General features: G+C 41.7%; 1 protein-coding gene across 4 annotated transcripts; it reads left to right on the forward strand.

Moving 5' to 3' along the window:
• The first annotated feature begins 566 nt into the window (after positions 1-566).
• LOC124111105 (ATP synthase mitochondrial F1 complex assembly factor 1-like) lies at positions 567-12,999 on the forward strand. 4 transcript variants are annotated; one of them, XM_046470691.2, is made up of 9 exons: positions 567-608; positions 1,531-1,843; positions 2,335-2,482; positions 6,654-6,716; positions 7,184-7,234; positions 7,850-7,897; positions 8,800-8,962; positions 11,800-11,840; positions 12,371-12,999. In XM_046470691.2, exons 2-9 carry the CDS (start codon positions 1,563-1,565, stop codon positions 12,539-12,541), a joined length of 966 nt encoding a protein of 321 aa, XP_046326647.2. In that variant the 5' UTR covers positions 567-608; positions 1,531-1,562; the 3' UTR covers positions 12,542-12,999. The 4 variants fall into 4 exon arrangements, with proteins under 4 accessions (XP_046326647.2, XP_048255525.1, XP_046326649.2 ...); XM_048399568.1 differs by having other exon boundaries at positions 601-619; XM_046470693.2 differs by lacking the exon at positions 567-608 and adding an exon at positions 632-784.
• Positions 13,000-15,901: the final 2,902 nt, after the last annotated feature.

Consider the following 15,901-nt stretch of genomic DNA (forward strand, 5'->3'; position numbering starts at 1 on the left):
AAGACCTCTTCTCCTCCAGATATTCCCTGGTCCCCTCTGATGTAGCTGGGCAACGCAGTGGCCGAACGATCGCATCCAAAAGTGGGAGAGATATGAAAATCAGTATTAGAAGAAAAGGTACAGATAATCGATGTGAGGATTGTGAGAATATGTTTGAACCAAACCTAATCCAACTGTTCATAAAATGGACATGTCCAACATTTCCGAGGTCGGATTCTATTTGGGGAGTCATCATTTTTTTAATTTGGGTAAATATTTTTCAAGCTTATACATTTTATCATGCTGCGCCTCTCATGGTTTATTCTCCCTGCAGTGTTTTATTGTACGATAAACAACTCTCACTCTTTCTCCTGAGGAAAATATCTAGGACGAGGCCCTATTATTTTGCGTATTTTATTTACTTTCGTTGCTTTTTAATTAACATTTTATATTTTTATTCCTTTTACTATTGTTTTAAATACCTGTAATCAGAATCTTCAATATACCTTGCGCCAAATAAAAACGATATCTTCATGTTGAGATATTTATCTATTTTCGTCGACCGTTCCATGTTTTAAATTAACCAGTACTGTCCGGCAATTAACACACTCCTCATGTTCAGTATTCGGGTAATGTAACGGTAATGACAGGTGTAACAGCTTTACGACGTTGTCAGTGAATCGATTTAAGAGTTAATCTTTAATCATTGTGTCATAAAGAGGACTGCCAATTTATTCTGTTGTCAGATCTACCATAACTCTGCAGGCAAACGTCGGCAAGAGTGGAGAAAAGTTCAAGACAGTTTGTACGTCTTTGGTGCAAGACATGCATCTTTTCTCATCGTTCTACTGAATGGCACTTATCATTTTGTAAAGCTTAGTCCAGCTGGTAAAGTGGGAAATGTCTAAATCTGAGATTATGATCAGTATTTAAATGAATGATGTTTTGGCCTATCTATAGGAATTTTCAAGAATAATATTTAAACATCACACACATCATCAGCTGATCATAAGCAAATAAGTACTAAAATGTCGGACCACATATGAAACTTGCACTGGTGATCAGGAGATAGCAGCTGTGACCTGTCTAATGGTCTCATTATATCAAGACTCTGCACATTGTTCGCACTATCAACCAATGGGTCGGTCACAAGACTGACGTGGTAGCATTACAGACCACACTCTCTATACAAGTTACTACCAGTAAACCCCCCCATTTGAACAATATTATAAGCCAGAATGTTTCCAAAAAGGAATTTGTCTTTACATTGCTTCTAAAAGGAAACGGGGCGGTCTGGTAGCCTAGTGGGTAAAGCGTTTGCTCGTCACGCTGAAGACCTGGGTTCGATTACCGACATGGGTACAATGTGTGAAGCCCATTTCTGGTGTCCCCCGCCGTGATATTGCTGGAATATTGCTAAAAGCGGTGTAAAACCACACTCACTCACTCTAAAAGAAAACCAATGTTATACTTACATTGCTTGTATTGGGAGGTCATCCACAGTTGTAACCAGATTCAACCTATTTCTTATTCACTCAAATTATTTTCCAGACTGAATAAAGTGAAGACCAACATAATATAATATGTTTGTACTACAAAGACAAAGCGTTCGACTCTGTCAGAAATGCTGGAGACTATATTCCTCTGTGAAGAAACAACACAATGTTCCTTCGACCATCTCTGATGCTCGAGGATTAACCATGACAAATGCAAACAGTCTATTAAAAGGACAGCACACAAGGAAGTATCTTGACTTGAGATATTCATCTACATCATCAGTCAAGAATGAAGATGATGTGAAGGTGAACATAGAGGAAAATCCTTACTTTGACAAGTACAAGAAAAAACTGCTGGATTTACAAAGGTTTGTCAAATTTAAGAAAAACATACAAAATGCAGTATTAATTTTTAGGAAAAACAACAACTTCGCTTTTAAAGCTGAGTCAATGTGATGAACTTTCTGTTGAGTCAGTGAACTACCATTGCTATAAATGCAAGCTTCTACATGTGAAGCCTTAGCCTTTTGACACTGGACACTGATGATGACCAGTTCAAGTTAGTGAGGCCTCATTTTGTTTTTGGGGCGGTCAGGTAGCCTGGTGGTTAAACCATTCGCTCATCACGCCAAAGACCTGGGTTGGTTTCCCAACATGGGTACAATGTGTGAAGCCCATTTCTGGTGTCCCCCACCATGATATTGCTGGAATATTGCTAAAAGCCGCGTAAAACCAAACTCACTCACTCATTTTGTTATTTTTGTAACTTAGTTTACCATGTTTACAGACTCTTTACCTAAAACTGTAATGTTCCTTGTTATAAATAAAATGGAAATTAACCCTCATATATTTTATACAGATCCTCCCCAGAGTCCTACCAGGAAAAGATGAATCAGATTGAAGAGGAGCTGAGGAAGGACCGAGCCTTCATCAAAGAGCAGCTGGAGAAGGCGGAGAAGGAGAAGGCTAAAGCAGAGGCTGAGGCTGAAGGGAAGGCCTCACCTAAGGTAAGATCAGTGTTCAGAGGAACCAGTGAAGATGTATTTGAATCTATTGCGTTTGACAGTATTTACACTCCATTTGTTTAAAGTGCAAGTCTCATGGGTATATACAACTTTGCAAAATTAGATAGATCGTAACATTGTCAATGCAAATATTGTATTCAAAACATCAAAAGTGGCGCATAAATAAGGTTTATATGCACTTTAGTCCTGTCTGTCAATTCAAAGACTCAAACAAAAATGCAGCGGAACCAGATTTAGAGGCTCCATATATGGTCATGTTAGAGGTGATGTCCTCAAAAATTACATGCTTGATCACTCAACAAGCCTGCCCCTCTGTTCAAGGTAATGGTCGGCTGCACATGTTCTCAGCAAAGGAAACCTATTCTACACCCTTTTCAATCCTTGGACATTCTCCTATCCACAAATGAACAATTCCCGTATGTTCACTGTATGTTCCTTCGTATGAGTGAGAAGAAAGGATTAAAATATACTCCTTTTTCTTTCAACATCGGAAATGTGACAGGGCCATTATTTCACAAATTGAGTTCACTATTCAGTGAGAAAACGATGTGTGAAACATGCTGTTTCTTCAATTGCGTTTCTTGTTCATGGTTCGGTACTTTCATTTATTTTGTTGTGAGAATTTCTCTGTTAAACATACTCACTGATCTGTGTATAAAATGATGAAGCATCAATCATACTTACTTTGTTCCTTGTGCGGTATCGTGAGCTTGTAACTTGCCAATATATTGAACTCTAACAGTGACACTAGTTTTTGAGTTGTCATGGAATGTGAATGTTTCTTGGAAGATGAATTGGTGATTTCTGGGGAAGAAGTACACGTGAACACCTACATGTTTGAACCTGTGACCGACAGTAGTGATGGAAATAACCCGGATGATCCCCATCTTGGAAGCATGGATCGCAAGTGATTGCAGAAAACAGATTTGTTAATTTGTTTTGAAATAGCACCAGAAAGAGGAATGGACATGTCAAAGACTCAGTGTCAGTTGTAAACGTGTTACACTACACTATACACATAGTGTTTAATGATACCTGGACTGACTGCTGGCATACGTTATGCAATAAGGTGCATGGCTGTGAGACAAACGGTGTCCTCCCATTAGTTAGACGTCCCAATAGTTAGACAGCTTATAACAACACTTTAAACGGTTGGGTGCACACTAATCCTTATGCTTGTTACCTCAGACTTTAAAATGGAATAGTCCAGATAAGATCTGACAATCAAAGGAAAGCAGCTTTAAATAGATACTTTAATATTATACTTAACATTTAATGACACTTTACATTTAATAACTTTTACAGTTTATTTATCCCAGACGAAGCAAGTGTGCTATGTGACAGAGGTCTGTTGAATCGCTCTTGAACTTCTGTCTTCAGTTGTCGAAAAAGCCGGCCATAGGTTGTTGCTTGGCGATCTGGCAAAAGGGCGAAAACTAGAGGGAAGGCGTTGGGACCAACTCTGGCATGAATGATGTATACTTGATCCCATAAACCTGGACATGCTGTGAAGGTACCATCCATGTAAAGGGTGTCAGCTTCCTGGCGTGCTTGTATCTGTTCTGCAGAAGAGAACGCCAGGATCTTGTCATCGTCGCCGTCGCTGAACAGTAGTAAGGGACGTCCATCTGTTGTCTCTGACCATTTGTCTTCAATGTCTACTGCTGACCTCGACCTGGGTAATGCTGGAATGTAACGCCTGAACAAGAGCAAAGGAACAGTTACACACATGTTACATGAAATATTGATAATGATTTCATTAACTTGAAATGTTTAAGAGCGAAACAAGTTATGTGGGACCTAAAACAAGAGAGTAAATTCTAACCAAGTCAAAAATACGGGATGATATTTACCTGTAAAGTGCACCTTTCACGCTCTGAAATGTTGGCATCGCTGGCATGTTGGCTTCATCTACTTGAGTGACTTGCTCCTCGTACAATGCCTGCATCTGTGTGGTTTCTTCTCGCGCTCTTTTACGAAGATTGCAGACAAAGTTCACTCTGGTTTCATCTTCAGGCGGATGGTTATGTTCCGACTGATTGCAAAGAAAGTCACCGACAGTCGTACATTTCCCATTGCTCGTCTTGACGACACATCTCCAATGTGTGCAGGTTTGCCTCTCGCGGTTTCTGTTGTAAATATATCCATCTAATATCAACTGCTCACTTCCACGCCGAGAGGTGAGGTACTCTACTTACCTTTAACCAACCATATCGATACTGATAATAATACGTACCCCAAGATCAATTTTTTTGTTTGATGAGTAGATAATCTAAACTCAACTCCTTCAACTGATCATACAGTAAGACAATTAAGCTACTCCATAGTTTACATAGGAAATCTCATGCCTATTGAACCTGTGCTGAGAGTAAGGTAATTTAGGTTAATTAAACGAAATTATAACATATATACTCCCTAAACTGTGAGTCCCCTATCCCTACCCAGTACTTTAATCTAATTAGGACCGATCCATTACACCTGTAGGTATATTCCCTCTTTGCCCGAATAAACATGTCTAACAATTGGGACGTCTAACTAATGGGACGTCTAACTAATGGGATATAACCAGACAAACACTGTTCTGGTTAATTAGCACTAAATTGGCTATAAAGATCAAGGGGTAGGGGGTGGGTCTGACCCGTGCCCCTAAAATTGAAAAAGACAAATTTTTAAACTTGTCCTATCTTACACAATCTAATTTTTCCTTATGCCAAAACGTGATTGAACAAAGTTTCCAGCTTCTAAAAACAATTTACCCGAACACATCCCACAGCATCACCAAGATCTCCTCCAGCCCAATAAAGAGGTCAAGCACTACCATATTATCCCATGCGTTGTGACCTTACATGGTCACCTGACTACCCCTGCCACATCAGTCATATTCTCATTGCCATCCTGTGGAGACATGTATTGAGTTGTAGAGAATACATTTGTTGTTGTTGTTGTTGTTTACGAGACGATCAACACCAAGTTTGCTGCCATACTTACTCCACTGCTGATGCTCACGACCGTTGTGATTGCCGTGGTCGTTGCAGTCAAGACAAGCGATGTTCTAAGACTATCTAAGTGTTCCCACCTCACAGAGGAAGCCTTTACGCTATACCTACCCAAGTGCTGCAAGCGGGATGTTGACCACCGGTCCAAGTCCAGGGACGCAGAACATTGGCTTTCCTCAACATTGAAAGAAGCCTAAATAAGACACCATGCTGGCTGTTCCCTCCACCAGTTCCATCATGAAGCCTCCTCCGGCGTCTACCATCCCCTCCTTGTCTGGCAAAGATGATGGTGTTTCCGACAGTTCCCTCACTGATATGTTCACACCACATTGGACCAACTGTCTGTCCCCAAAGTGCCCGTGTCCAAGCCTACGTTGGAGCAGCCAGCAGCCTCTGACATCGGTATGGTTTTCTCTAAAGAGGGTGTGTCCCAGCCAGCATCGACAGCCTCGACTGTCGAACCTTCTAGCGCTCCCCGACCGTCAGCTGCAAGTCGCCTATCATCCCACGCTTTACCAGTCGCTTCCAAGTCGATAACGCAGGCTTTGATATTGTCCCTGGATCGATCATGCGAGTTGGTCCTCTACTTCTACCAGGGAATGAGATCAATCTTGCGCTTCCAAAAAGGATCGCTGTGCTTCATCGCAGAGTCGCCAGTCCAGGTATCGACAATCGAGAGATCGCTGCTCTTGGGATCACTCATTGGAGGTCTGATGTTCTGGATCTAGGGATCGCCGCTCTCGGGATTATCACTCTCAATCAACCTCATGGGGATTGACTTTCTCTGGATCGATCAGGATCGCGTATATTCTGTACCAGGCTGCTGGTATTACCTAATCAGCTTGCAGGCCTAGTTGACCATGTTAATTAACCCCCGGTTCCTCATTAGCGCCTTTAAAATTTGCTTGGGTTGTTTCCAATATAGACCTAAAAAATACAACAGCACTACATTTGCATTTTCACAGTTTTTCTCAGCCATCGTATTGTACATCATACTGGCTACATAATGATGTAAGAGAAATTTATCACTATTTTTCATGATACCTGCACTTTAAACTCTTGACCTTATCTTAGCAGACAAATCTCCTTGTGGAGGATTATGAATGTATGGTCTCCACAGGTTGTGAATGTACTATTCATGGTGTTGTCTGTTCCAGGGGTTAGACAGTGTCATGAAGATGGAACTGATCAGAGATAAGACGGCAGAGGAGATTGAGGAGGTTTGTGATTATCTGTGGCCAGTTGTACCATCACTGATTCAAACAAAGGACACTCATCAAGTAGTGATATTAATCTTCATTCATTAGCTAAAAGAATCAACAAACACAGGTGCCTTTGATCTCAGTTTAGGCATTTAAAATGGGTTACACTGACGATGTAATAATTTTCCATTTGTTCAATTCTAGTACTGTTTGATATTTTTGTTCATGTTTTCAATACAGACATTGTACAGTATGCGTTTATATAAAACATGTTACAGTGTATGAGTATCACTCAATCAGTTCAAGTAAGTTGAAAATACTGATTATCTCATTTTATTACACAAAGTAATGCTTAAAACTTAATACAGTGCTTTTTAAGCTTTTCTGAATATATTACCTGCTGTTGTTTCATTAAGGGAGATAACTCCACAGCTGATGTTTGTTCTTGTTAATAACAGTCACTCCTGTTTTCTTCCTTCATTCAGATATGGAAAGAATTCCACTGTAAGAAGGAATGTGTATACACAGTCATGAAGGTAACACACTCACCAGGAGACAAACTATATTAAGTACCAAATGAACTGATTTTTCCAGGGGCACAGGTGGCCCACTCGTCTACAGCGCCGCGATTCACTGTGCAGAGTTGCGTCCCTTGGGCACGCCAGAAACCTATGATTGTGGGTTGGCCCCAATTAGGTTTCTAGATTTGTCAGCTCGTGGGTTTCACGGAAGTGGTAAACGTCTGAGACCTGCATCACTTTGTGCTTTCCTCCGACATTAAGCTGACATGCCGCGATATAACTGGAATACTGTTAAAAGCAGCGTTAAACCCAACTCACTCACTGATTTTTCCTCTTTATTTGTCAAACCCTGAACTGAAAGGAATTTGATACTGACTGTTAATCTGAATGTTGATCAATGTTTTACTTACCTCTATAGGTTGGCTCTTTCTGTAGAAGGTACTCTTCAAGCTTATGACATTGGTTGCTTGTTCTGCTTGCTTGACCAGTGGTTGACCACTGACTCATTCAGGGTTACAGTTTAAAGATGATTTTTGATTGAATCCCTGCAGTGCAGATGTTTGCAGAATTCCTGACTTCAACACTGTCAGTTTAAATGTATCTTAACATGCTGTACTTGTTATATTTCAGTCTATCGATTATGATGATCTGATGGAAAAGGCTAAGACATGTCCATCTGTGAGTTCCATTACAAATTCTGTCTGTGATGATTAATTTTTTGTCAGTCTATTTGATATATCTTTAAAATAATGTTTGTTTGTTTGTTGTTTAATGCCGTACTCAGCAATATTCCAGCTGTATGACGGTGGTCTGTAAATAATTTGGTAATAGTCTGGATCAAAAGATCCAGTGATTGACATCATGAGCATTGATCCGGGCAATTGGGATGTGATGACATGCATCAACCAAGTCAGCTAGTCTGACCACTGGATCCCGTTAGTCATCTCTTAGGACAAGCATAGTCGCCTCTTACAACAAGCATGGGTTGCTGAAGATATATTCTTCCCTGGATCTTCACGGTTTGTCAGCACCATACCCCTGCTCGTGGGATCTTCACGGGTCTTTTAAAATAATGAATGGAACCAGTGACTGAGCATTATGTAGAAAGATGGCAATGTACATTCTGGTGGAATTCGGAAAAATGAACTCTATATATTCTGCTAATATTTTCTTGAAGTTCTTGAAATTGTCACTTGGATTTATTCTTGAAATTAGATGATATTTCAATGAAAGCAATGTACCTGACTTATATGCATGGATAGATAAGTCTTGTTCATTATGAAGTCATTAATAGAAAGAATTACATGATTGCTCCATCTAAAACACTGTGTTATGTTCAACTATTTGATCGGCATTCTAGAATTTGGTGAATAAATAAAAAACTGTACAAGTTTATGGATAACAACTTTTAGTTTATTGCATATAGCGACATTTCAATGTAGATTCTTACTCCAGCTTGATAACGGTGTAAAAATCTACATTGAAACATCGCTTTATGCAATAAACCATAGGTTATCCAAAGTTGTACGTTTTCTTACATGTTTTGTTTAGTTAGTATTTGATGGTGAATGTTGTTGCAGTTTCTGTACCCACTGCCTCGCCAGGATGGATATGAACTCTTCTTCTCCATGATCTCTGGGAAGTCTGTGTACTTCACACCTCTCATCATGTACCAGCAGATGAAGGAGAACGCCCCACCATGTCTCTCCCTGGTCCACTTCACAGAGCTCCAGGAGGACAAAGGTGAGTCTCTCCCTGGTCCACTTCACAGAGCTCCAGGAGGACAAAGGTGAGTCTTCCCCTGGTCCACTTCACAGAGCTCCAGGAGGACAAAGGTGAGTCTCTCCCTGGTCCACTTCACAGAGCTCCAGGAGGACAAAGGTGAGTCTCCCCTGGTCCACTTCACAGAGCTCCAGGAGGACAAAGGTGAGTCTCTCCCTGGTCCACTTCACAGAGCTCCAGGAGGACAAAGGTGAGTCTCTCCCTGGTCCACTTCACAGAGCTCCAGGAGGACAAAAGTGAGTCTTCCCCTGGTCCACTTCACAGAGCTCCAGGAGGACAAAGGTGAGTCTCTCCCTGGTCCACTTCACAGAGCTCCAGGGGGACAAAGGTGAGTCTCCACCTCGTCCACTTCACAGAGCTCCAGGAGGACAAAGGTGAGTCTCTCCATGGTCCACTTCACAGAGCTCCAGGAGGACAAAGGTGAGTCTCCCCTGGTCCACTTCACAGAGCTCCAGGAGGACAAAGGTGAGTCTCTCCCTGGTCCACTTCACAGAGCTCCAGGAGGACAAAGGTGAGTCTCTCCCTGGTCCACTTCACAGAGCTCCAGGAGGACAAAGGTGAGTCTTCCCCTGGTCCACTTCACAGAGCTCCAGGAGGACAAAGGTGAATCTCTCCCTGGTCCACTTCACAGAGCTCCAGGAGGACAAAGGTGAGTCTCCCCCTGGTCCACTTCACAGAGCTCCAGGAGAACAAAGGTGAGTCTCTCCCTGGTCCACTTCACAGAGCTCCAGAGGAACAAGGGTGAGTCTCCCCCTGGTCCACTTCACAGAGCTCCAAGAGGACAAAGGTGAGTCTCTCCCTGGTCCACTTCACAGAGCTCCAAGAGGACAAAGGTGAGTCTCTCCCTGGTCCACTTCACAGAGCTCCAGAGGAACAAAGGTGAGTCTCTCCCTGGTCCACTTCACAGAGCTCCAAGAGGACAAAGGTGAGTCTCCCCCTGGTCCACTTCACAGAGCTCCAAGAGGACAAAGGTGAGTCTCCCCCTGGTCCACTTCACAGAGCTCCAGGAGAACAAAGGTGAGTCTCTCCCTGGTCCACTTCACAGAGCTCCAGGAGAACAAAGGTGAGTCTCTCCCTGGTCCACTTCACAGAGCTCCAGGAGGACAAAGGTGAGTCTCTCCCTGGTCCACTTCACAGAGAGACAAGAGGAACAAGGTGAGTCTCTCCCTGGTCCACTTCACAGAGCTCCAGAGGAACAAGGTGAGTCTCTCCCTGGTCCACTTCACAGAGCTCCAGGAGGACAAAGGTGAGTCTCTCCCTGGTCCACTTCACAGAGAGACAAGAGGAAAAAGGTGAGTCTCTCCCTGGTCCACTTCACAGAGCTCCAGGAGGACAAAGGTGAGTCTTCCCCTGGTCCACTTCACAGAGCTCCAGGAGGACAAAGGTGAGTCTCTCCCTGGTCCACTTCACAGAGCTCCAGAGGAACAAGGTGAGTCTCTCCCTGGTCCACTTCACAGAGCTCCAGGAGGAACAAGGTGAGTCTCTCCCTGGTCCACTTCACAGAGCTCCAGGAGGACAAAGGTGAGTCTCTCCCTGGTCCACTTCACAGAGCTCCAGGAGGACAAAGGTGAGTCTCTCCCTGGTCCACTTCACAGAGCTCCAGGAGGACAAAGGTGAGTCTCTCCCGGTCCACTTCACAGAGCTCCAGGAGGACAAAGGTGAGTCTCTCCCTGGTCCACTTCACAGAGCTCCAGAGGAACAAGGGTGAGTCTCTCCCTGGTCCACTTCACAGAGCTCCAGGAGGACAAAGGTGAGTCTCTCCCTGGTCCACTTCACAGAGCTCCAGAGGAACAAGGGTGAGTCTTTTCCTGGTCCACTTGGGGGCATGGGTTGCCCAGTGGACCAATGTGCCACAAATGTCTAGGTAGCATCCCTTGGCTATAGAGGATCCTGTTTCTGTCATACCATAACCATGCTTGTTACAATATCTACAGACTGCATGACTTGGGGCTCTCTCTAATCAAACATGTGCAATTACTGAATTAATGATAAAGTTCTGTTTGTGTGAAAACTCACTTTTTGAATTGCCCTGGGTAAACAAAGGTCTTTTTGTATTACTAAAACCTATGTAGTTGCTTCCACATGTGAATTCAGGTTTTGAGTAAAGGATTTTTGTTTTTCCCAATTGGCATCTTCACGAGGCAAGCGAGATAATAAACTATACGAGTCCTGTTTCCACCCTTCTCGAACTAGGCTGGAATTTCATGCCTCAATCATAACGCCACCAGTGGCTATTACGAGTTATGTCCCTGCTATTGACCAATCAGATGCCACCTCTCATGTCAGTTGCATTTGCTTCAAACAAATTGGCGGCGCCAAGTCAAAACAGCCTGATCGATACTTAAGATCTGTATTGCAATAAAACTGGTCATACGTTGTAAAATCCATTAAATCACTTGAGTACCTTCATTAAGAACATGAAAAGATTTGGAAAATATCTGTTGCAGCCAGCTGATGATACACATGCTTTGCAAATCCTGCACGGCAGTTGCAATGTTGTTTTTGTTACGCAATTTTGATGCATAGTCTTGTTAATCCAGCCTAGTTCGGCAAGAGTGGTAACTGGACTTTTATACTCAGTTAACTCCCTTGCCTCGGGAAGATGCCCAACTGGTGATTAGCTGCTTGGGATCCTTACCTTCTTTATCGTTAAGAAACCTGGCTATAAAGTTCAGAACTTTACAAAAGAACCTGAGGGAGTTTTTCTTTATCCAGTCATCTATATCATCTTTATACATTCAGATGAACATGTTCAGGTCTTAAGTTCCACTCTCTTTCAATGTTTTTGTTCTGTGCAGGTATTGTGCTGATGACTGGGCAGTATGACGACTCATTACTGGTAAGTTGTAATCTTGTCACTCGGTAAACTCGGTTCCTCTGGAGCATATATTTCCCGGGGATTATTTTAGCAGTTCACTCCATGGACTCTATACAATAATAGTTGTACCCAAGCAATTCCGAGGCAAAACCTCTTACTTTTTCTAAATCAGATGTGGGGCTATATTCTTTTTTCAGTGACATGAATAAATGATCACAAATGGTTTTTTGGGGTGGGTTTAAACTTAGAACTATGCTTTCAAATGAGGCGACTAAACGGATCGTTGATTGCGTAATGTCAACCATTGCTTTGTCTGGTCCAGACTTGATTATTTACAGGCTGCTGTCATGTTGGTGGAATTGCTGACAACATACACAAATGTTTTAACGAACTCTCAGTAGCAGTGGGACATTTTCTCCAGCATCAAGTCACCTTTACACTGACAAAGCAAACTCATTCAGGTTTTTTTTTTACTTTAGTGAAATGTGATCTGACGGTATTTAGTTTCTTGAGGTAAAACATGTGTAAAAAGTAACATTTCTTTTTTTCAGAAAAGAAAGGATGCATTGAATCTTGTGCGACAAATGTCCATGTACTACAGTAGAAGTTCTGGTGAAAGGTTCAATCTGGTCCGCATCTTCAACCATATGCCAAACAAATTCAACCATCTTGATGTAATAAATGAATATCAAGAGATGATAAAATTCTTAGAATCTGCTTAATGAATTTCAAGGACGTAACTTATCTGACATCTGATGAAGGTATACTTATTACAAATGTACATGAACAACTGCACATACTTCTAATTAATCATTGTCCTTTTTTATGGAATTCAATTTGAAATCACTTGTCACGTTACATTTAAGGGTTCACCATTTTGAAAATGAGTGTGTGATGTACAGGTTTTGAAAGCAGTGGAGTTCTTATGACTTCAGTGTGTGAAGCTAAATATATGTTTAGTGTTCTTGGAAAGGCACCCTGGATATGTGTGCTTCACAGCATCCTTCCAGATAGGTGGGTTATTGTCATCAAGGATGGGTACTTTCATTGAGCAATGTACAGGTGGAGTATTGGTGTGATGGTGTGGTGATGTTCTCTGTATTAGCTTTCGCTGGCAAAAGCAACTGTGTTTGGCCTGATACCTTCAAGGGAATTGATGTGAATAAATAAGTCAACACCCCTTCCCTGTCATTTGTTGTTTTTCTGTAAATGCAAATTGTCACCTTTCAAAATGATGATGACCCTGATTTGAATGGGTCAAATAAAGTTTAATGAAATAATAAGATTGTGGGTGAATGTATTTTTGTTATTTTAAAAAACGTTTGTGTATAGCACAAACAAAATATCGGTATTTCAAATATCGGATAACATGCATTCCAAACCACAAGCTCGTGAATTGAACTGAATGTGAATAACCTACCAGCACCATTGTTTTATCATCACGTCAGCCATCTGAAGACCTTCTCCGTGGTCACTCCAGAATAAATCGTCAATTTCATGTTTGTTGTAAGAACCAACAAGTTGGTAACAGTGTGCAACCTGTCTGACTGGGAGCCCTCAACCACTCCCCAACGACATGGATCCTTGCTCATGCTATCGACCACTGGCATGAAAGGCCCAGACTTGATTATATATATATGGGCCGCCTTGTAACATTGTGATAATAACAAGTGTTAACGGACTCGAGACGGAGAAATATTGACATTATAAAAGCTGCATCCATATGAAATATACAGCCTCAATGCTCAACCCCTAGGAAACACTGGTCGATTGGTTGGTTTGTTGTTTTACGCCGCACTCAGCAATATACCAGCTATATGACGGCGGTCTGTAAATAATCGAGTCTGGACCAGACAATCCAGTGATTAATATCATGAGCAATTGGGATTGATGACATGCATCAACCAAGTCAGCGAGCGTGACCAGCCGATCCCGTTAGTCGCCTTTTACGACAAGCATAGTCGCCTTTTACGGCAAGCATGGGTTGCTGAAGACCTACTCTACCCTGGATCTTCAAAGGACCTAGGAAACACTGACTTTTCCTGTGTTTCTCCACTCTCCCTGACATGTTTGTTTCAGAAACATGATCTCAGATATTTACAATGTTGTCATCTTTTTGTTTAGTTGTGGCTACTTCCCTGCTACTTATTGTGAGGTAAACCTTAGTACAGTTAGCACACTTTTTCCTTTTAAATTACGATTTACAGACCCGTGAAGATCCTGGGTAGAATAGGTCTTCAGGAACCGATGCTTGCCGTAAATGGTGACTATGCATGTCGTAAGAGGCGACTAACAGGATCGGGTGGTCAGGCATGCTGACTTGGTTGATGCAGGTCATTGTATCCCAATTGCGTGGATCAATGCTCATGATGTTAATCACTGGGTTGTCTGGTCCAGACTTGATTATTTACAGACCGCCGTCATATAGCTGGAATATTGCTGAGTGCGGCGTTAAACAATAAACAAATAAACAAATAAACAATATTACGATTTACATCTTCAAGTCAAATATACAACAAAGTAACTATTGAAATCTCTGTTACAAAAATTACACAAACCCATGTATGTTGCATATGAATGCATTATTTAAAGACACACATCACGTGTACAACTGGTTGTCGCCCAAAACTTCTACACTTACCAGTAATTAACAACAAATGGATGTTCCTAATTCTGTTATAGTGAGTGAGTTGGGTTTACACCATTTTTAGCAATATATTCTAGCAATATTTTGATGGGGGACACCATAAATAGGCTTCACACATTGTACCCATGTTGGGAATCGAACCAAGGCTTCTGGTGTGACGATGAATGCTTTTATCACTAGGCTGCCTCACAGCTGTAATAGAACGGCCCAAGAGAAGGTGTGAGTTGGGTTAACTGACATATTGCCAGTGTGGTAGAGTATTTCGACATCTGCTCAAAAAAGATGCTGTACATCTCATGGCCAGATCTTTAGTCATGTCAAGGCTTGACTAGTGTAATACTGTAGTCTGATGGGTAACCATGTTTAACATCACAAATGAACAGCTCAAGAGGCTTCAGGCATACAAAACACAGCTGCAGGTATTGTTATGAGAACTTCAAAATGGTTGGTTTGTTTGTTGTTTAATGCCGCACTCAGCAATATTCCAGCTATATGACGGTGGTCTGTAAATAATCAAGTCTGGACCAGACAATCCAGTTATTAATATCATGAGCATCGATCCACGCAATTGGGATCGATGGCATGCATCAACCAAGTCAGCGAGCCTGACCACCCGATCCCATTAGTCGCCTTTTACGACAAGCATAGTCACCTTTTACAGCAAGCATGGGTTGCTGAAGACCTATTCTACCCCGGAATATTCACGGGTCCAAAATGGACACCCATAACTCCTTTCATGATTTTGCTGCATTGGTTGCCTCTCGAAGCGAGAACTGATTTTAAACTACTGACATTAGCCTACAAATGCTTCAATGAATCAGCCCCACTGTATCTGATTTAACTAATGCCTAAATATAGGCCATCAAGATCTATCCGTGGACACCTGCTGCAAGTTCCTGAAACCAACTTGAAGACTTTTGGTCATAGATCTTTCGCATACTGTGCTTCAACACTTTGTAACAATCTACCAACAGAACTTTAACCCTCACAATCACTCCCATTATTCAAGACCTTAAACATGTACATATCTGTACAATGGTAACTAATATAAACTGTATTGACATTGTTAAAATTGTCTTCATTGAATAGAAAAACAAACACATCAGGTAGTTGGAAACAAATTTGAAGTGTGTTTTAACACTTAAAAAGAGATTTAAAAAATAATGTATGGGATACATGCATCTATTAGAAAAACGTGTAATTGCACATGCGATGTCAACGTCAGTGTTGCCAATCACTTCAAGATTGTTGATTCCGTTTAAAGCAATATTCCCTTCATGTCAATACATGCTGTTACAGAAAGAAAATAATGTGTAAAGCAGCTTTAAGACCCAGATCACAAACAAGATTACACATAACTCAAAAGATAGCTAGAAAAGCGGACATCGACCATGATGATTTCAAATGTTAAGCATGCAAAACAATTTGCTCTTAT

Source organism: Haliotis rufescens, unplaced genomic scaffold (assembly GCF_023055435.1).
Source record: "Haliotis rufescens isolate VD_foot unplaced genomic scaffold, xgHalRufe1.0.p SCAF_2, whole genome shotgun sequence".
Classification (NCBI taxonomy): Eukaryota; Metazoa; Mollusca; class Gastropoda; order Lepetellida; family Haliotidae; genus Haliotis; species Haliotis rufescens.

Excerpts from the sequence above, each read along its gene's own strand:
- LOC124111105 (XM_046470691.2), top strand. The coding sequence starts at position 1,563 with ATGTTTGTACTACAAAGACAAAGCGTTCGACTCTGTCAGAAATGCTGG. Across the intron at positions 7,898-8,799 it reads AGGCTAAGACATGTCCATCT|TTTCTGTACCCACTGCCTCG; the intron begins GTGAGTTCCATT and ends ATGTTGTTGCAG. Across the intron at positions 8,963-11,799 it reads AGAGCTCCAGGAGGACAAAG|GTATTGTGCTGATGACTGGG; the intron begins GTGAGTCTCTCC and ends TGTTCTGTGCAG.